The sequence below is a fragment of the Armigeres subalbatus genome, chromosome 2, assembly GCF_024139115.2.
Source record: "Armigeres subalbatus isolate Guangzhou_Male chromosome 2, GZ_Asu_2, whole genome shotgun sequence".
In the NCBI taxonomy this organism is placed as follows: Eukaryota; Metazoa; Arthropoda; class Insecta; order Diptera; family Culicidae; genus Armigeres; species Armigeres subalbatus.
In genome coordinates, this window is record NC_085140.1 from 365,455,877 (window position 1) to 365,478,336 (window position 22,460).

The 22,460-nt window shown below is 37.9% G+C and overlaps 1 protein-coding gene across 8 annotated transcripts in view; it reads right to left on the reverse strand.

The window, feature by feature from the left end:
• LOC134213020 (protein spire) overlaps positions 1–22,460 on the reverse strand; it is a 575,819-nt gene that overhangs the window by 409,283 nt on the left and 144,076 nt on the right. For all 8 annotated transcript variants that reach the window (XM_062691477.1, XM_062691476.1, XM_062691474.1 and 5 more), the window contains one exon: positions 4,039–4,073. In XM_062691477.1, coding sequence (XP_062547461.1) covers positions 4,039–4,073 — 35 coding nt within the window. The remainder of the gene's footprint in view (positions 1–4,038; positions 4,074–22,460) is intronic.

A 22,460-nucleotide genomic window follows, 5' to 3' on the forward strand; every position in this document is an offset into this window, starting at 1 on the left:
CATCACGCTCTACTTGGTTTCACTGGGCGTTATTGCGAAGTCTTTTAGTTAAACGGGGTGTTTTGAAAGGAAAATAATGCAATGGTTATTACAAGGTATTGGAGAGTAGACTGGCCCAGCTTAGTATGGGGAGAAAAAAATGTTGTCAAATTCCACGGGGCACCCCCCAGGATTGTGTCTTATGGTGAGAAAATCAATCTCTCAAAATTTCAGCTCAATCGGTTGTTGCATAAGGTGGCGCATTTGATTTGAAGTTTGTATGGGGATTTCAGTCAAAATATATAGGAAAATACACCTTCGTCACTCATTCGATCTGGAAATTGGTTCTGATTGCTCAATTTAGCTTAGAATTGCAAAAAGGGCAGTTGGTATGTTACAGAACAATTTCACAGAAGATTGTACGATGATTAAATGAGCTCTTACTTAGCTTTCGGTTGATTTATTAGAAGCTGGATTGTGTAATTTTGGATTTATTGATCGAATTGCATCAGCTGAAAACTATATAAAAGTTCATTTAAGCATCGTACAATGTTCTGTGAAATTGTTCTGTAACATACCAACTGCCCTTTTTGCAATTCTGAGCTCAATCGAGGATTCAGAACCAATTTCTAGATTGAATGAGTGACGGAGGTGTATTTTCCTATATATTTTGACTGAAATCCCCATACAAACTTCAAATCGAATGCGCCACCTTATGCAACAACCGATTGAGCTGAAATTTTGAGAGATTGATTTTCTCAGCAAAAGACACAAACCTGGGGGGTGCCCCGTGAAATTTGACAACTTTTTGTTTCCTGGGCCAGTCTATTGGAGAGTCTACTACAGGTAGTTGGTTGGTGTTTTAATAAAACATTGTTGGACTTCTATTCAGACGCCATACCAGCTTTTTGTTACAGTTGGATAGCAGCCGGGCTACCAATCACCGAAAATTTCTTATTTTGAAATTCCATGTTCTTGAATAGAGCGCATCACAGGGAGGCCTTACAAAGTATGCGGAGCAAACAACGGAAGCCATCCACTGAAATTTCTATACTATCTACCAAAACTACAAAATGCCAGATAACCACGAACAGTATGCACGTAAACTGTTATTCACGGTGCGAGCATATAACAGTGGTCACATAATGCAGACGTCCATTGAGGTTCAATCAAGTTTGAAATACAGAACATACATAAATACTACTTTGAACTAGTTCGTAGTTTTAATTTTTTGTTGATTTGAAATGTTAAAGAGTGATATTATGTTCTTAAATTTAATAATACTTCTTATTGGCATTACATCAACCACTCTGACATATGCCGCCTCGGAGCTTAGTGTTCATTTAGCACTTCCATAGTTATTAACTGCGAAGTTTTTAGTCCAAGCTACCATTTTCGCATTCGAATATCATGAGGTTACGATGATACTTTATGCCCAGGGAAGGTGAGAATATTTCCTACACAAGACCGGGAATCGAACCCAGCCACTTTCAGCATGGGCTTGCAGTGTAGCAGTGCATCTTACCGCACGGCTAAGGAAGGCTACAGATCTATTCACAATAAACCGTAACAACATTAAGACAGGCAGTAATTTTAATATAACTTCTACTATTTTCATCATATGAAAAATGTTTTTATATGAAAATGTTCCTTAAAGCATCAGGAAAAAAATGTAGTGGTTGGATTTTATATAACTTGTTTCAAAAAATTTAAAAAAATCAGAAATGGTTTTTAGGTTAAAAATATCACCTTAAATAGTAAAAAAGTCAAAATTTCACCGATGAAATATTTTAATCGATGCAGATCCTTAAACTAGAGGTCAAAAACTGTGTTCTAACGGCGTAACATCCGAGGTGCATTCACTTTGCATAATAGTTGCCTTTAAACATAGCGTGCGCTGCAAGGCTGAATCTTTCAACAATCACAGCTCTTAGAAACTGTTTAGGAATTGTTGTTGTTCGTTGCTGATGTGCTTGATCGGAGAAATCGTTTGCAATTTGTTAGTGACGTTAGACAACGGGTACTATCATTGATCAGTGGGAAATTTACGAATTATGATGCACCCCATCAGAACACATCAAGTCAGACATATTGCCAGCCAACGTTGCGTTTATTTGCATTCTTAGACATGCCGCCAAGACAGCAACCTTATATTATTGCACCATCTTCTTTATAACCATAGCCGATGATTATCCAATTCAATATCGTTTGATCAACTAGGATTTGGTCCTTACCGAACGGAACGCGATAGCTGCACATCGCTCAGGATGGAGATCTTTCAAGCATTTTGCACCACCGGAGGTGTATAGGACCCATAATTAAAAAAAAAGGATAGCCTTTCTATAAGTACAACTTTGTTGTAAGAGAATAGAAAAAAATATTATTGAGACTCCACTCTTTTTTTCTCCATTATAAGAGTAAATTTTAATTTGGAATACAGCTCTTAACTAACTTACTCTACCGATGTAGCTCCAAAACATCATCTATCTAAGGATTTATTGATTTCCTCAATGTTTATATCAGAAATCTCACTGGGAAAGTACATTATGGGCAGGCGACAACGTTCTAGTGCCGGAAATAAACTTCAATGAAAAGTGATATAGGTCAAATAAGCTGAGAACGGCAACGCAAAAAAAAATCACCGATCGTCAGAAATGGGTTAATCATCGTTAATCTGGAAGATAATGGCAAAATCAAGCTCTGTGTGCTGCAGACATATTTCGCTGCGTGACGTTCGCTGGCCTGATAAAACTGTCGTCCCAAATAGAGCAATAACGGCACGGAACGTATCTCGTCTCACGCGATTGATTGGCATCGAGGCTGAGATCAAATCAAATGGAACGGAGCTAGGAAGGGTACCGATAATAGCCATTGCTAATTAGGTACGCGTCTGTTCGAATTGGAACAGCTGATTTAGCACCTATCAACGTTGATTTTATTCATTGACAAAGCGTCACTGTTGCCAGAATGATGAAGAGGCAATGGGTGCTTTAGACGTATCAATAGCATTGATCAATATCGAACAATCATTTGGTCAATAAGCACAATAAATCTAAATTGAAAAAAAAATACTTATTTCAAGGACTTTTGGTGTAAACATCTCTGCAATTTTGTCTCAAATGTGTTGTCTGAAGACGACATATTGTTTAAAGCATGTATACTATTGACAATAACCGGATGGCAGAATGGCACGTACGGTCATGTGTGTTAAGGTTCCCCCAAACACACGCGACGCGACAGTCGCGACGCGATTCTATCGCTTGGCGATAGCGTTTCTGTCGCCGTTGATATGGAAGCGTAAATAGAACATTGCCTGCAGCGACCCAGCGATAGACTAGTTGTCGCCGTCGCAGCGATGAAATCGCTGAGGTCTGGGAAAGCCGTTAAGGAGTTTGCTAAGATGAGTATGCAATGAAAAGTGTCCTAGATTTTGACAAATGATTAACCTTCCCGGTCTATATATTTTTTTATCTTTATTAAAGAGACTTTCAGCCCAAGGCTGGCTCGTCTCGTTAAACGGTCCATATTGATAAGTTTAGTTATAATTCGGGTTCTCAAGTAGATAGATGACATCTTTTTGGTCAAGGTGGGGACTTATTCATCTCTATCGTCGGTTGTGTTGATACAAGTAGTCATCTAATTCTTGACTTGCTGGCACCTTTTTTCTGTATTTGTGTAGGGTTGCTTTCACTTTTCGATCAACTCATATACATTCGTAAAACGTAGGCATGCTTATTGCTTATTCTTTCCTTACGCATTAGGGTTTTTCATTCTCCGAGGTCAACAAACAAGTAGGGATAGCATGAGTTGCAGCGATGCAATAGGCTTGAAGCAGCTTGAAGTAGCTCAAAATTGTCCCCATCCCGCTCATGTCCATTTGCTGACAAAAAAAAGAACTAGTTAGCAGGACGGGAGAAACTTCGAGCGACTTCAACCTGTTCATTATACAGCACTAATATCATACTCCAGTGAACAGGTCACTTCAGTCTTCGTTGGATAATACAATAATTTGTCACCGGGTAATCGTGATCGACATCTGCATTTAGTTGCTAAACTTACCTTTTTCTGAGAAGAAGCAACACACTGGTCTTTGTCTGAAACGAGAAAAGGGAAAGAACACTGGTTAACAAAGGTTTAATTTTATTGATTTCAAAAGACGGGAAAAAAGCAAAAAAACTGAAAGCTGTTTTTACGCAGAATACACGTGCCGCCTAAAAAACCAGCGAAAATTAAAAAAAACACTCCATGGAGAGTACTTAATTCGTCTTAGACGGTTAAAAAAAAACAGTTTAAAACCACATCATCGATTTTTTGCGGCTTTCTATGTGTTTACCTACCTTTTTTAAAAAACAGTGTAAAAAAACTTCTTGAAAAATTCGCGTAAAACAAAACGAGAGAGACAGCCTTTCATGAAAGAAAAGTCTTAGGAATTATGAAATGAATTGCAACCGCTGTAAAAAGTGCAACAACTTCGAAAAAAGTTGACTTTTCGAAATAACTGCCGATTACTTTTAACTTTTAAAGATAAAGTTTAGTTGACCAGCCAAATAAAATTTTGGAAGCATTGGAGCATTAAGATCATCATATTTCTGCAGTAATATTGGTGTCGTATTTATAACACAATGGATGATAAGTAGGGTGGTCAAAAAATCGACCACAACGCCCACTCCCACTTCATCCCATGCTGCGAGTCCTCCGGAAACCTGAGCCAATTAAGAAAAACTGACTGAGCACGGGCCGTTCAATTTTTTTATAAAAAGTAGTATGGGCAGGGCTGGTAGCGATAAATGCCGTTCAAAATAGTGACTTAGTGACCAACTATGACGAAAAAAGTGACCAAATAGTGACTTTCAGAAGCAGAAAAAGTGACCAAATAGTGACTTTTGTATGAGCTGAGGTGCATTCGTATTGTCACTGTGTAACTCATAGTAGATCGAAAACTAGGGATATCATGTTGCTATCAGAAATCAAGAAAAGACTAAAATTACAAAAGCATGAGGAAAGAGTGCTAGAACGATGTTTTGGATTGGGCTTTCGCTTATACTTTTATGTAGTTAGACATGTGAACATTCGTTTTGGCACGTTGAAAAATTAGCACGGTTCTTCGGTAAAAAAAAGCAATAAAATGATCTAATCAATTACTAGACAGAAAATTATTTGGAATCACAAAGCTTATGAATCTTTATTAGGACAAATTGTTAAAAAAAATTAAAGAATTCAAAATTATGATGACATTTTTAAAATACGATTTTTAATAATTAAAAAAAACATTGTACTTCCCATTTAATTCCACCACTTGATTGTACCTTGACAGATACGTATTTCGGCATCAACAGTAAGGTCGTCTTCAGTGCCTCGTACTTGACTCGACTTCCACATCAATTAGTTTTCAATCAGCTAAAACTTCGAAAGAAAGTTCGGTTCGGAAGTCCCGACTTCCGAATTCTAATGTGATGCTACGCCGACAATATCATGCTGTGTAGTTCGTCGTAGACGGGTTAATCAATCATAAACTAAGAAATATCACATTATGTCAAAATTGACGTCAGAAACGATGAAAAATGACAACAAATGAAGTTCTTACCCATATAATGCTTGTTAAACGAGTGCTCAAGAGTATAATGCATTCAATTATGGCTTGGAAATATCCAAAAAATTGGGTAAGCATAGACATCAAATGTGGAGTCCCTTCTCAACGACATTTTGCTATCAAAAACAAAAGCCTACGCTCCTTTTTTCATTAAATTTCCACCCAAAACTAAATCCGCACGAAACCTCAAAACCGTTATGTAAATCCGCGAAAACAGCAAACACCGCGAAATCCGCGTAGTCGTAACAATCCTGCGCTTTGCCCTTGGAGCAATTTCTAAAACTTTATATATTTAATATAGCTAACAGATTTACATTTGATTTGGTTGATGATAATGGAAGGTACAAATGATTTTAATTTAAACTTTTTTCTCGCAAACGACGGTGCGAAAATAGTGACTTTAGTGACCATTTTCCGAAAAATAGTGACTTTAGTGACTTTTGGATGCAAATAGTGACTTTTTAGTGACTAGGCTCAAAATAGTGACCAAGTCACTAAAAAGTGACTTGCTACCAGCCCTGTATGGGGAACTAAACTAAACATCATCGTGGTATCGTGGTATTCTACCACCGTGGTATTCTACCACCGTTCGTGGTATTCTACCACCGTTAAGGACATTGAGTGTATTTTAAATTTTAGGCTAGTTCTTCACTTGGTCTTGGGTGATGTTTCTCCGAATGTTCAGGTCCTCCAACCACCCCCACCCCCCTTCTGAATCCACCACGTGTAATCAGGATCGCTGAAAGATAAAATCACAGTTTTATACAAAGCAAATTTCATTTCCTTCTGCATGTTGCAGGACCTAAGCTGGTTACGTAAGACGTCGAAGGCCCGCCCTTTTTGCAGCAGCATTACGTGTTTTTACATGACGGAAAACGTCATTGTACCATGTCACAAGCGTTCTAGGTAAAAAAAATCCTGAACAAACTAAAACAATCTCCAATGCAATGTTGAACAGTTGCTCATTACTCTGCTTTAATCCATCCAAGGTCATAAATGAAGCTGACACTTCGTCTACAATCCTTATATTTGATCACCAGCCATCAAGCGTTGCATGAGCCTTAAAAGTTTCGCCGTAAAACCCTGTTTCTGCCACAGCTAAATTCTTCTCATTGACTGGTACACTTTAGTCTGTGGCCTTTTTTATAGATCGGGCATGCCATTCAATCAACTGGTTCCACAGCAGTTTCTTAACTGCACTGTTTACACCGTTCAACAAATCCTCTAAGTGCTTCTTCCACTTGACTGCCACTATAATTATGTCTATCACCAAATTTCCCGCTCGTTAACTGCACTTAGCGGGTGCTGGCACAGTCCTGTACCGCAAGCCATTGAAGGTCTCCCGCACTTCAGATATTATACATTGTTCGTGGTGCCTGGATTCGATTCTCACCTGTCCTTGCTGCACACCGTTCCATTTTTTATTGTATCGGTAAATAGCCACTATAATCCGACTTGTGGCGGAATTTTTTCGTCTCTTACCCGCTGGATCTTCTCATTGAACCAACCATTTCGTTAACATCGCCCTGCAGTGCCTAAACTTCCGTTGTTGTAGTCCCTGTTTCATTCATTTTCTCCCAAAAATAGAGGCGTGCGCCGACAGTTTTTGACATCACGCGCATCAATTTGTAAAATTCTGCCGAATGGGGAAGGGATGTTGGGCCAAAAGTGGTGGGTGTGCGTCATAAGGCCGAAAAATGTTTGACCAAGTATAACATTTGATCCAACAAACCGAAATAGGCCGAAATGGTTGTTTGCCATTCAGCTGAAAGAGACATACAGCCGATAGTGTCGTTTGGCTGAACTGGTAATTTTGCCGAAAAAGTCGTTTGGCTCAATAGATCATTGCGCTGAAAAAGTCTGTTGGACAAAAATACAGATTACAATGCAATAAAACTGTGTCTCGAGGCAGCGCGCGTTTCCGGAAGAGGGTGAGCTCGATGGGACCGCTCTTGAGGACTGCTGGAATAAAGTCAAAGTAGGCACTAACGACGCAGCGAAAAACAACGTCGGATATGTGGGACGTAGTCAAGGGAACGATTGGTTCGGTGAAGAGTGCAGACAGATTCTGGAGGAGAAGGACGCAGCGCGGATGGTCACGCTGTAGCAAGGTACTTGGCAGAACGTGGAACGTTATAGACGGAAACGGAGACAGCAAACCCGCCTTTTCCAGGAGAAGAAACGCCGCCTGGAGGAAGCGGAGTGCGAGGATATGGGACCGCTGTGACGTTCTCAAGAAACACGCGAGTTCTGTCAGAAGCTCAACGAATTGTGCAGGGATGGGAGCATCTTGATGGACGAACGTGTAGTGATCGAAAGGTGGAAACAGCACTACGAGGAACATTTGAATGGCACTGAGAGTACAGGCAGTGAAAGTCAAGGCAGCGGAGGAGATGACTACCGCAATTCAGGGGACGATGGAAGCCAACCAGCCCCCACTTTGAGGGAAGTTAAGGATGCCATTCAACAGCTAAAGACCAATAAAGCAGCTGGTAAGGACGGTATCGGAGCTGAGCTCATCAAGATGAACCCGGAAATCTAGCCACTTGCCTGCCCAAACTGATAGTCAAAATCTAGGAAACTGAACAGAGGAGTGGAAGGAAGGGGTTATATGCCCCATCTACAAGAAAGGCGACAAGCTGGAGTGTGAGAACTGTCGAGCGATCACCATCTTTAATGCCGCCTACAAAGTGATATCCAGATCATCTTCCAACGTCTGTCACCAATAGTGAATAAGTTCGTGAGAAACTACTGAGCCGGCTTCGTTCACGGCCGCTCGACAACGGACCAGATCTTTACTGTACGGCAATCCTTCAAAAATGCCGTGAATACCAGGTCCCAACGCACCATCTGTTCAATGATTTCAAGGCGGCATACGACAGTATAGACCGCGTGGAGCTATGGAAAATTATGGACGAGAGCAGCTTACCAGACTGATCAAAGCAACGGTGGATGGTGTGCAAAACTGTGTGAAGATTCGTTCGAATCGCGCCGGGGACTAAGACAAGGTGATGGACTTTCGTGCATGTTGTTCAACATTGCGTTAGAAGGTGTCATGCGGAGAGCCGGGTATAACAGCCGTGGTACGATTTTCAACAGATCCAGCCAATTTATTTGTTTTGCGGATGATATGGACATTGTCGGCCGAACATTTGCACAGGTGGCAGAACTGTACACCCGCCTGAAACGTGAAGCAACAAGAAGACGGTGTGTGGCGGTGAAGAATGAATCACGAGATCGCCCAGCTCTACGGCGAACCCAGTATCCAAAAGGCAGCTAAAGTCGGAAGGGTACGATGGGCAGGGCATGTTGCAAGAATGCCGGACAGCAACCCTGCAGAGATGGTGTTCGCTTCCGATTCGGCAGGTACAAGACGGCGTGGAGCGCAGCGAGCGAGGTGGGCAGACCAGATGCAAAACGACTTGGCAAGCGTGGGGCGCATTCGATGGTGGAGAGATGCGGCCTCGAACCGTGTATTGTGGCGTAAAATTGTTGATTCAGTGTTAATAAACAGATTAAATTAAACTAACTAAATAAATGAATGAAAATTCGCTGTGTATATGTACGGCTTGTGAAGATTTATTTGGAGATTTCCGATTTCCCTAGATGGGATTTAAGCTCCCGACCCACAGTAGACTGATGCTTTCTCCAACTTACCTACGAAGGACCTCCATCAACCATTAGATAAATCTCTCAACAACGGACAGCGTTATCATGCGTTTGTCGACATATTTGAATTAAAAGTCCAACATACAAATTTCGAAGTTCAGTTTCTGGAATGGTTATTGGCAAATGAGTCAAACTGTGACAGACCGATTATGAAGTCACCTGACCACTGAATATTTTTTTCAATACAATTGTACAATGAGGCTGCTACCAACAAAAATTTCTTCAAATCGCGAAGCCTGTCAAAATTGGTTTCATCAACATAAATGACAAAAAAAAACATGCACGCAGATATGCGACCAGTACACCCAACCGGCGGTTGTTAGATTTTCCAACAATTATGTATAAGAATCTACCAAAACCTGTATAAGAATTGGGCATATGCGAAATTGCTAGATTCTTATACAAATATTGTATAAGAATCTAACAATGTTGTAAGCTTTTCTTACATTTTTGTATAAGAATCTAACAATTTCGCATATGCCCGGTTCTTATACATGTATTGGTAGATTCTTATACAGAATTGTTAGAAAATCTAACAATCCTTGGTTGGGTGTAGTCTCGAGCATGGCACACAGCGACCTGCAGTCTCTACTAATTGACCGATTGCCCGCAATTCACAATCGTCATGCAAAACTTTTGGGTCAAACAACAGCTCACTTGGCAACAATTTAAATGTGCTTCAAATTAATGTTGTGTTTGCATAACGTTTTAGATTTCTATCTATGATAAATAATGAATATTAATTATTTACAAATGCATGTTATTAATGTAATAGAGCTATACTGCCTATGATCGCATATCAGTCCCATCTTTGCTGGATTTCCCATTCAGTTGCGACAAATATGCGGTTGTGAGCAGTATAATTCCAATACTTGATCGATCTTATGAGAAAAACTTTTTTACTCTTTATTAACGAAATTTTCAGCCCGATGCTGGCTCGTCTCGGATAAACTGCACCTGATTCTGCACACTGTAGCTTTGAATCAATCTAAATATTGAGAATCAATTATCATTCCATGGTATCGACATCGGCGTCAAATTAATTGCGACAATTCAATTGTTCTCTCACTCATTTTACCTTTTGCCAATCATTCTGCTAAGGCCTTCTACCGTGTTCTGTTCATACATACACACATCGTCATACGCGCCCCCATCCCAAACAACTCTCGGGAAGTTCTCATTTTTCTACTTGCACGGTGTTGGAATTGATTTTAAGGTGCGTTCCAATGGCACATTCTTAGAATAGTAAGCATCCACTTCAAGCTGCATAGTTCTGTTATTCTACGGATTGGCTGCCCCGACATGACCGTGCAGTAGACTACGACATTCGAAGATTACCATGCAACGCTGACGTAACCTCTCGCATGAACGAGCGACTTGCATTTACCATCACCCAAGCACTAAAACGCAGTATCTTAGAGCAGCAGTTCTCCATTTAAGGTATATTCTGAGGCATTTATCCATGGATAACGGGAGATGATTAATAAAGGTAACTTCAATTCAATAGCTAATTTTTAATTGGGCTGAAACCAGGTGTAACATCATTTTTAATAATTTTGTAAAATGGCACAATAACACTGTCAGCTCAACTAGTAAATCAATTCACCAATATGTTTTTCAATTTCTGGCAAGAATATGATTACGTTTTACCAGATCGAAGTTGGTTGAATTTATCGACACATTGTCAGCCTAATGTCAGGGACACCTCAAACAGCGTGCCTCGTGAAAAAAAAGGTTGAGAACCGCTCTTAAAGCAGTATAAAAACGATCGGAATACATAAATTATTAATTACCAACCACTCTACTCCAACGAACGATGAGACGGTATCATTGGAACGTATCTACTCGACGATCAGCCATTCACCACGCAGCTAACAGCCATATATGTAAGTATGATGGTCCCAATAAAATTGTAATTGCGCCGATTGCCACTAAAACGGCACTTAAAGCAAACGATTTCGGTCGACGAAATATGATGCGCTGTCATCGCGAAATTGGTACCTGGCCCCCCAGAGACAGAGGAGCAATGCAAATAATTTACCTCATTTTTATGTAATTAATCTCACGCGACCAGCAAGGAACCCTATAACTGGATTCAGATCGTTCCTCAATATGTACTGGTTGAACAAATACGGTGGAGACGTGCTGGCAGCCAAAGGAGACCGCCAAATTGTCCGAGGAGCTTTCGAACCATGAAATTTTATTGCAGGGCTAATAAAATAATGCATGCATGTTGTCCGTTTCGGCTGCATTGCGTCGAAAATGAATCGATCTCGTGCGACCCGAATGCAGTTGGGTTCCAGAGAAGTTGCTCCTAAAAATCGAATGGAAAGGAATGTCGGTATGTATCTGATTTTGGTGGGCAACAAATGGAATAATTTGTTCGACAATTAAAAATCTGCCGTGAGTTAAATAGTTACTTCCATGAGTAAATTTGCTTGTAATAAAATTCATTATAATATACTCATTCCAAAGAAGTTCTTTGAGTATATTGTCTGGATAATTTATGTAAAAAAAGTGTTGAGATTTCCTGTGTCACGAATTAACCCACGAACGGATTGACCAATTTTCAAAATATCACAATCGTAAAAAGAGAAAAGAAGAAAATACATAGATACATAGATAAATAAATACATACAAAAAGACGAACATTTCCGAGCAATTTTGCATAAGCCCAGTTCATACAGATGTTTGTAGGTTCTTAACAAGAAATGCATTAGAATCTATCAAACGCGGTTTGGGCGTATTTACCATCATGTCACTTTTACGAACTGAAAATCTCAACAAGTTTATTAAAATGGAAAATTAAATCAACTTCATTTAATCAAAATCCATCAACCGTACAGAGTTCGAATCTAGGTGAATGTTGGAGTGTAAGTTAGGTTCTTCTGTTGAAATTCCATAGGATGATGCTCATATTACGTTATAATAATGTAATTTTACCTAAAAGCTCCGCTATTGAGTTGGGAGGGGTCCACAATTTGCCATTCTACCCTAATTTAAGATCTGCTGATAATAAGGTAATAATATTAACCTCAATTTTTGGAACAAAAGTAATGGAAATGTAAGTGATCCTTTTCAAAACTGAAACTCATTTTCAATGTGATATGTCATGCGATATTTAGGGGAAACTGGACACACATGATCCCCACTTTTTGTTACTGATGTTTCTCGATGTAAAATGCTTAAATTGTTACGATTTAAGATGGACTTGGTGATAAATTTAATTATAGTTATTCAAAAACATCATTGGACGAAATAATTTTTTTCAAATCGAATTCTCTAAAAGATAGAATTTGTCATTTTCAAAACTTGATCCCCATATCGGGGGAAATGATCCCTTTATGAGCTGAACATATTTAGGTTCTTTCAAGTCTGATGAAAGGCCAAATTGGCTTACTTTCAAATCCCAATAATTCTTTATCGTCTAACGTAAAAACGGTCGCAAAAATTAAATATTGTTGGTATTAAGTAGGGCAAGTATTTTGGTTTTCGAATAGAGTAACAGTGACGATTATCAACTTTGGCATGCTGATTATTATTTATGCAAATCAATCCACTCCACAGTGTTTTCTAACCCAGGAATTCGTGATCGAAAATGTTTTGGCCATGAAAAGTTGATTTTAGAGGCTCAGTGACTTCGGAGAAAAGTTTCAGTATGTTAAGCTCCATATTCTGGAAAAAAATTTTTTTTGACTAATCCCCCTAAAAGTGAGATGGAAATTCTCTTTCCTCCAATTATGAAGATACATCATTGGTGTCTTCGAGAAAGTTGTAGAAAAAGTTTCTAGGAAAAATTTTGCTGTATAAACTTTATTTCTATCTGCTATAGAAGTCGAGATATGGGTCGTTATTTATGAACGACCACCAAAAAACAGGTTTTTCACAATACTTTCGTCAAAATATTTTTTAGATTTTCAAATGTTCTACAAAGATCTCCGTCGCGATAAAAAAAAACATGAACCTTTCGAAGACAGTTTCTTCTTATTTTCAATATTGACGAAGTTATTGACGATTTTCGGTTCAAAAAAGAGCATTTTGACATTAATTGCATACATGTAGGGGCAAAATGGGGCAGAATTTTAATTAGGAGATTGAACGTATAACTCATGCACTAACGGTTGCATTGCAACATATATGTGACTTAGCTTTCCGTAAGTACCGTATGGATATGTTTTCTTCTTCTACTTGTTATATATAAAAAATGAATTGGTCTGTATTCCGCATAACTAAGAAACGGCTGGGTTCAAATCACAATTTCCGATGGGCTTACATAATATTTTCTTATGTAAAAGTCACGACTTAAACTGAAAAAATATGAAAAATTCATATTAGAATTTGTATGGGTATTTTGTATAGGCATAAAACAACACGCATTCTCACCTACTGTGCAAGACAACGTCTGCCGGGTCATCTAGTTCATGATAATAACACTTACGCCAGACCTATGTCTTGTTTTAATGTCCAAATTTTGAAAATGATTATCGAATCGACGGATATTTTACAGAGAAATACCAATATATTGGGATATTGGTATTTCCAGAGAATTCTAAATGAAAAGAAATAAACTAAAATTTTTGGAACACTTTTCTGTTAACCTGTTTTGCAATATTGTGATGTTTTAGACGTAGCAAACCGGCTTTTTATTATTCCGGGATATTTCGAAAAGTAAATAGGTAAAACAAGTACCTTCGAATTGCTTTCATAAAATTATATTTAAACTTATGATGTTTGAGGCATCGCTAACCATAGTTTCCATTCAATAAAGATTACTGATTTACCCGATACTGCATTTCCTCTCATCAGCATTCCTGGCTATATGGTGATTTCTAAAATAATACAATTTGCCCAAAAACACTGGGGTCGCTTTTTACGTGACTTTTTGATGATTTTTTTTTAATTGCACGTGGTTTCTTCCCGCGGAATTTGAAATTCATGTCAGTTCTGTAAAACATCCATGCATAATCATTTAGCAAATTTTGTATTTGGCTAAATCATAGGTCTGGCGTAAGTGTAAAGACTAAAGATGACACTGCAGATGTTGTCCTGCACAGTAGGCGAGAATTCCATCCAAATGTTATTTTCAATTTTTCATTTTTTTTTTTTTCAATTTTGGTCGAGATTCTTACATGAGAAAATATTCTGTAAATCCGTCGGACATGTTGATAAACAAATTTGCTGAAGAAATGAAGAAAATCTATCCAGCCGTTTCTTAGTTATGCGGAATACAGACCAATTCATTTTTTATATATAACAAGAAGAAGAAGAAAAAGATGTTCATACGTACTTATGTCAAGCTATGTCACATATATGTTGCAATCCAACCATTAGAGCATGAGTTATACTTTCAATTACCTAAATAAAATTCTGCCCCATTTTGCCCCTACATGTATGCAGTTAATGTCAAAATGCTCAATTTTGAACCGAATATTGTCAATAACTTCGTCAATATTGAAAATAAGAAGAAACTGTCTTCGAAAGGTTCATGTTTTTTATCGCGTCGGACATCTTTGTAGAACATTTGAAAAATCTAAAAAATATATTGACGAAAGTATCGTGAAAAACCGGTTTTTGGTGGTCGTTCATAAATAACGACCCATATCTCGACTTCTATACTGCCCTTCTACGCATAATTGTCCCATGTTACCCTTGATGAAAAATCTCAAACTCGAGTCAATTTGTCCCACTGAAAAAATGAAGTTGTTGTCTGATAATAATAGAGGCTAAAAACCGTTTAAATAAGTAGGGATTCGTTTTATGTCCTGGAAAAGTGTTGCCTACGGTCATAACATCCCAAAAATATTTGTTAAATTTTAAGATAGAATCGATTTTATAAATTGGTGGGACAAATTGACTCGAGTTTGGATTTTTTCATCAAAGGTAACATGGGACAGTTATGCGTATAACGGCAGTATAGCAGATAGAAATAAAATTTATACAGCAAAATTTTTCCTAGAAACTTTTTCTACAACTTTCTCGAAGACACCAATGATGTATCTTCATAATTGGAGGAAAGAGAATTTCCATATCACTTTTAGGGGGATTAGTCAAAAAAAAATTTTTTCCAGAATATGGAGCTTAACATACTGAAACTTTTCTCCGAAGTCACTGAGACTCTAAAATCAACTTTTCATGGCCAAAACATTTTCGATCACGAATTCCTGGGTTAGAAAACACTGTGCACTCCACTGAAAGGCAGCGGTCATATTGCGACAACCATGATGTTTCCAAGAGGATACCTCTGTGTGGCTGATACAGTTATAATACCAAAACTGGATGATCAATACATAAATATTAAATAGGTATTTGTTTGTTGATTTTTAATCTAATTATCCCGTTTCCAATAAATATCCCACAGTGTCTATTTCGGAACCAACAAAAAAGATCTGTGATGCATCGCGGTTTCCAGACTACTACCAATACCACCACCGTTATCATACCAGGCTGGTGACTTCATACATCAAAGTGGTACTGTCACGCATGCTTGAAACATTATACTTACGTGTATTTTATTAGCATTACAAATGCGACTAAGTCGAGTCAAGTACGAGACACTGAAGACGACCTTACTGTTGAGGTCGAAATACGTATCTGTCAAGGTACAATTAAGTGGTGGAATTAAATGGCATTGCACAACCTCGTCTTATGACAAGTGAAGACATTCCACTAAAAAGCTCAAAATAATTTACTTAACAGTGATAAATGTTTCGCTTATGGCAGAGTTCCCAATACTAATACTTTAGCGGGAATCGAATCCTCACTGCATTATACACAAAATGCTTGGAGAGACGAGAAGACTTGACCTTCTTTTCTCATTTACGATATGGTTCTGTACACCGATCTTGGTGTTTTTTCTCACAGTCTCTCTGAAAAACACATTATTTAACTTTACTGAATAATGATAGCCTGTAAATATTTGTTGTTATTGATACACAATCGATTTCTGGGAATACTAACAAAAACAAATTTAAAAATATTCGGGAGAATTGATCCCTCACCAAGAATTTGATAAAAATAGAAAGTTGATCTCTGATTCTGTAAATACTTTTCCATCAATATACATATATATATATATATATATATATATATATATATATATATATATATATATATATATACATATATAAATTCTCTCCGTCTGTACGTAGTCATCAATAAGTTTTATTATGGGACTCGAGAAAATTGGATAGACTTTAAAAAACCTAAGAAATAATTTAAAGTTTTTCGATTTTTTTCGCTTTTTTATGTATGCGAGAGCAATATCTCCATATTAGAACTTAAAATCTAAATATACTCAAATTGTACAGAATGTTGATATTTTTATGAGTACAGATTGTTTTGTATATTTGGTCAATGTTGTGAGAAATTACTCAAAATTAATTACTGCATAATGATCATTTGTTAGAGGATCTATCCTAAACATACGCTAGAACAAAACTACTTTAGTTCTCTGTTAAACAAGGGGGTTCAAGTCTCCCCACTTTCCCTTACATATACTCCACAAAACACTCAGATGATCAGCGCTGTTAACCGCATGACCACTAGGCCCAGATTGTGAAACTTTTTCTTATTTCAGAAATCTATATAATAAAAATGAAATGGTCTGTGTTCGTATCCGCATAGAAACCCAAGAATCATTTGGAAACCTAAAGGTTTTTGTTCAGAATTTCGAAAAGCCTAAAGTTCGAGCTACCAACCGATGTGAGTCAAACTCAAAATAATAAAAATCTTTAAAAAATCACGATTTTTATATGAAATATCCAAAGTTTATGCAGTTTCGAATGTCTAAATTGTCATCAGAATATGTTTTTGGAAATTTCCTTAGTATTTATCGGAGCAGATGTCGAGAGACCATTCATTTTACTCCTTATGGAAAAATATGAAAAAAAAAATGTTTCTATGGGAGATCCCCTACGTAATAAATGTTTCACTCCCAAAGTATTTTGCAGTCTTTTGCAGTTGGTATCAAGCAGATATTCAAATTTTTCCATTTTAATTTAAAAATAAATATTTTTATGTCAAAATATATATGTTTGTGAGTAAAACATATTTGTTATAAAAAAGGGTTGTTAGTTTTGGGTAGGGAAAAGTGAGGCAAGATCGTCTTGCAAGCAAAGGCGTAGGATTCCCAATCCGGAGATTGCGAGTTCGATTCTCGGTCCATTCTAGGATGTTTTCGGGTTGTAAACTTTCTCGACACCCTGGGCATAGCGCATCCATTGTGCCAAACTCAAGATACATACTCAGACAATGGCGGGCATTGAAAAGCTTTTAATTTATAACTGAGGAAATGCTAATAGACTACTAAGTTGAAAAGCAGGCCAAGTTCCAGTTGGAATGTAGAGCCATAGAAGAAGAAGAACCCTTAAATGCATTTACAAAATCATCAAAACAGTTTCTACCTGAATCAGGGATGATTTAAAACAACTTTTATATGACCAGATGAAATGAGGAGCTACCAGCTACCAGCGTTCTAAATAAATGCAGCACATTATGGACATAATTTTTGGTTCTTGCTCGTCTTGCCACGAGGGGTGGCCATATCGCCCCATATAGTAAATATAGACATCATAAACACCTTTTTTAAAACATCCATTCAAATTTACGGGCTTAATTTATTGAATACAAGAAAGCTGCTTCCGGCGCGCGACCCATTTTGATCGGGATTCCGCAAAGAGCAGTTTAATTATTTATAAGGCAGTGGCAATTATATGGCCACCAACAAATTATATGTTTTTCTGTTTATCAACAAGAGCTCTACTTATTATTTCCCATGTAGTGACTATATTTACTACCTAGTAATCCCCCAGATGAATTTGAGCCATAAAAATTGAAATGTCAATTTGAGAACGGTTTTTTACGAACAGATCGTAAGTTTCGAGTGGAAGATGGATTTTCAGTTATAATTCGTTGAAAAATGACGACAAAGATATACCTTTTCCCATTGGTAATAATTATTTTGAATCTCATGTGTTAGATTATGGCGTGATTAGCGTGAAAAATACTTTGCCTTTCTTGTATATTTGGGTTTTGGATTTTTGACAAAATTGCTTGGGGAAAAAAGTGCAAAACAAAAAAATTTTCACTTATGATGCGTTTTCCAACTAGGACTCTTCGCTAAAAAGTGTAACGTGCATTGTTTTGATTTGTTTTACGTAAAACCTAATTTCTTAAAATCTCTTACTTATTTTTGTTGCATTTTTTCCCGCTTGCAAGGCAGTGGCAAATAACATGCTCTGACATTGTCTGCGGAATCCCCATCAAAATGGCTCGCGCGCGCCGAAAAACCAGCTTTCTTATATCTAATCAAGTAATTCCATTAGCCCCGCCCCTTCAATAACCGTTATGAGAGCCTATTATATTTACACCCACGTCAGATCACAAAGAGGCGGGGCTAACGGGCTTAATTTATTAAATACAAGAAAGCTGCTGTTCGGCGCGCGCGAGCCATTTTGATCGGGATTCCACAAAGAGCGGTTCGACATTCGATGCAGCGGAGCGGACACAGCAGCACGAAGGCGTGGGTGGCAGTGGCAATGCGGAAAATTTATTCCAAATTTTGGAGGCTTAGCGAAAAATCATCAAGTGGCGGTCGGACAGTTTCAACGCAAGGTGCCGACAAGCGTTTGGATGCAGTTAGTTATTGGAAAGGCGCATTGGGAGATGAAAAATGGTTCTTCTCAGGACCAACATTTGATGGGAAAAAAGAGTTAATTGCGTTAATGAACTGTTTCGGTGGCATCGGGTTTGACGTGGTAGCTGGGTTGCTGTTAGTGATCCCATCCATTCAAATTTACTGCATCATCTCCCTCCGACGCGCTATCAAATTCGCTATTTACGATTGAGTTTTGCACTTTGAAGAAAGTTTATTACGGATAGCCGGATCAACCTTCTTTTGTATAAAATCAATGAAGACGCCACCTCAGTGGAAACTATCTACATCAACCACCAATCAGTGAACGTCGTTCGGACAGACAGATGCCAAGAGATAATGTTTGGTAATATAAAGAAACTTCGTCTTGAGTCAAATTTCTGTTGTTTTTTTCGCAACAATACGCATCTTAGATAACCAACATATCATAACTAAATTCAGAATCTTGCGAGGAAATTTCATAGGATTCTTAGGATTTGTCATTCTCCGAACGGTCCGTTGTCTGCTTCGGAATCCCGATCAAAATGGCTCGAGCGCGCCGAAAAGCAGCTTTCTTATATCTAATGAAGTAATTCCATTAGCCCCGCCCCTTCATTAATCGTTATGAGTGCACATTATATTTACACCCATACAGATCACAAAGGGGCGGGGCTAACGGGCTTAATTTATTGAATACAAGAAAGCTGCTTTCCGGCGCGCGCGAGCCATTTTGATCGGGATTCCGCGGAAAGAGCGGAATGAGCGGTTCGACAAAATTTGACGCAGCAATGCTGAAAATTTATTCCTAATGGTGGTGGCTTAGCGAAAAATCATCAAGTGGCGGACGGACAATTGCAACGCAAGGTGCTGACAAGCGTTTGGATGCAGTTAGTTATTGGAAAGACGCATTGGGAAAATAAAATTGGTTCTTCTCAGGACCAGCATTTTATGGAAAGAAAGAGTTAATTGCGAAAATGGATTGTTTCGGCGGCATCGGGTTTAGCGTGGTAGCTTGGTTGCTGTTAGTGATTCCACCTGTTCAAATTAATTGCATCATCTCCCTCCGCCGCGCTACCAAATTTGCTAGTTGCGATTGAGTTTTGCACTTTGAAAAAAGTTCATATCGGATTGTCGGATCAACCTTCTTTTGTATAAAGACCTTTTTGGAGGACACCTTCCTCAAAAATGGCCGAAATAGAGAAGAAATAAGCAGAATCAGAAGTGGCGTGAAACCAAACGCGAATATATTTATTTGCAACGTTTGGTTTTCGCCCGCGATGTAAGCGTACGTGCCAAAGTAAGGATTGTGATGTCCCCGACTGAAAGCCAGTCGAGTGAGTCATGTTAATTCCACGGTTAGAGACTCAAAGTCCATCCAACTGGGAACAACTATTCAACTTCTTGATTCAGTTGGACTCCGAGCGGTTTGCTCAATGTTAATAAAACGACACAAATTATTATGGCAAATACCATCAATCTCGAATAGCTACGTAGTCCTACGTCACCTTTGCGTACAACCCGATTGGGCTGCACCTTTGAGTTTCTTTTGAATTTTTTATTCCACGACAATGCTCTCAACGCAACCTAGTTTTTAAAATAGTTGAAAATAGTGACTTTTTCGGAGAAAAAGTGACTTTAGTGACTTGAAGTCGAAAAAGAGACTTTTTAGTGACTGACCCGAAAAAAGTGACCAAGTCACTAAAAAGTAACCGACCACCACTTTTAACTTGGTGAATTAATTCATCGACTTGTCACCATTCTCTGCATATTGACTTGTCTTGTCTTGGCACATGCACAGCCAGTATTGAAAAGCATCCTGGAAATGTCGGTTGTATTTCCGAGCATTTTCTTGTCTGCATTAATATTTGCAGCATATCATAAATATGACACAAGTATTAAAACGGCCAGGCCCACCGTGCAGGCTTGAATTTGGGAGATAATCCATAACTCATCGGCAAGCAGATTATTATAAATAACATGATCAACGAATAGTTTTGAATCTAGGTACGAAAGGAAGAAACGGAGACAGCCGTACCGACCGTTTCACATTCAGGGGGAAAGATGATTGACGAATCGTTGGGAGTGACTTTGCTAAGAAGATTAATGTACACTCCTTGGGTCCTCGACGTCACTATTCTCTGCATAGATCTTTAAAGTTTTTTTGTTTTATCAAGTATCAAAATTCCGAGAAAATTTCAAGATCTAAAGAAGGGAAGTCAAGGGAACCGTCAATTTTAGTACCACGATATGCATTCTATCCCTACAAAAGTTGCGTTATAAAATATCCCTATTTAGCTGAGAAACTTCTAGACCCATTCTAGGATTATTTTTGAAGTCCCCAGAAGGTACTAATACTAGTACTGATTTATTTTTCTAAAAAGGTAGCCAGTAAAAATTTATTACATTACCGCTGCTGCTTGATAAGTTTCTAGTAATTTTCTTTTCAAGTATGACCATTTTGGAATTATTATGCATTCAATATCTGTACGTGAGATTTTCTAGACTTAAAAAAAATCTTTGAGATGGGCCAAAATTTTAGAGACTTTTTCTTCTACAAATTGTTTTCCTGAAAAGATTCGATATATTTTCAATAATCTTCAACCACTTCGGATTTTTTGCCCAAAAATAACAATTTGAGGTGGCAATAATAAAAATTTGGAGGACTTTCAAAACATTCTTTAACAAATCCGATGAGTTTTTTTTAATTTAATTTTTTTTCATACCCCCCTCCCCCCTTGACCTTTTGGAAACTAGCAGGACATAATTTTGATTAAATATTTGTAATTTTATTAATAATATTTGTCAGCCGCGAGATACCAGAGCAGGAGAAATTAACTCAATACATAATACCAATTGAATATTGACAACATACTCTGTTATGAACTAGCGTAAAAAGGTAAAATACTAAAGGAGTAATACCAAAAACTAATATGCAAAATACTTCAGGCATAACATACTCTTTTAATTCAATACCAAGCGCATTATTCTTTTGGTATTGAAATACCTAAGCATGTTATGCCCAAAGTATTTTGCATATTAATCAAAAATTTGCTATTGTTTTTTTTAAATATATTTTACCTCTTATGCAAAGCTAGTTCATACCAATTTCTGTTATCGAGGTCGTCGCTCCTGCTTGGGTACCAACACAGATACTGTTTGAAGTGCTGCTGAAGGACAGAAACTCGATCAGTAGAGTCAAGTTTATTTTAAGTCCCATCTCACACCACATTTTTTTGGGTTCGGGTGCAGTCCATCTTACCACAACTACCATCAATGAATGGTGATTTGCCAAAAAACATTGAATCTTTCTTTTTGGTTTTTGCTTAAGAGTTCCATCGCGATCTTATTTTAAAAACTTTCCACTCAATTACTCATCATACGGCACACTACTCGATCACTAACCTAGACAAATTTATCAACTGACAACTTTTCTATTGTTTTACAACATCCTTTGCTATAATGAGGAATAGTTTATAATTTATAATATGGAATTCAAAAAAAAACTTTTCCTTGCCAATTGGAATTTTCCTCAGCAGATTTGGAAGACTCATTATTCTTCGAAAAACAAAACCGTCCAATTTGCTTTTTCCA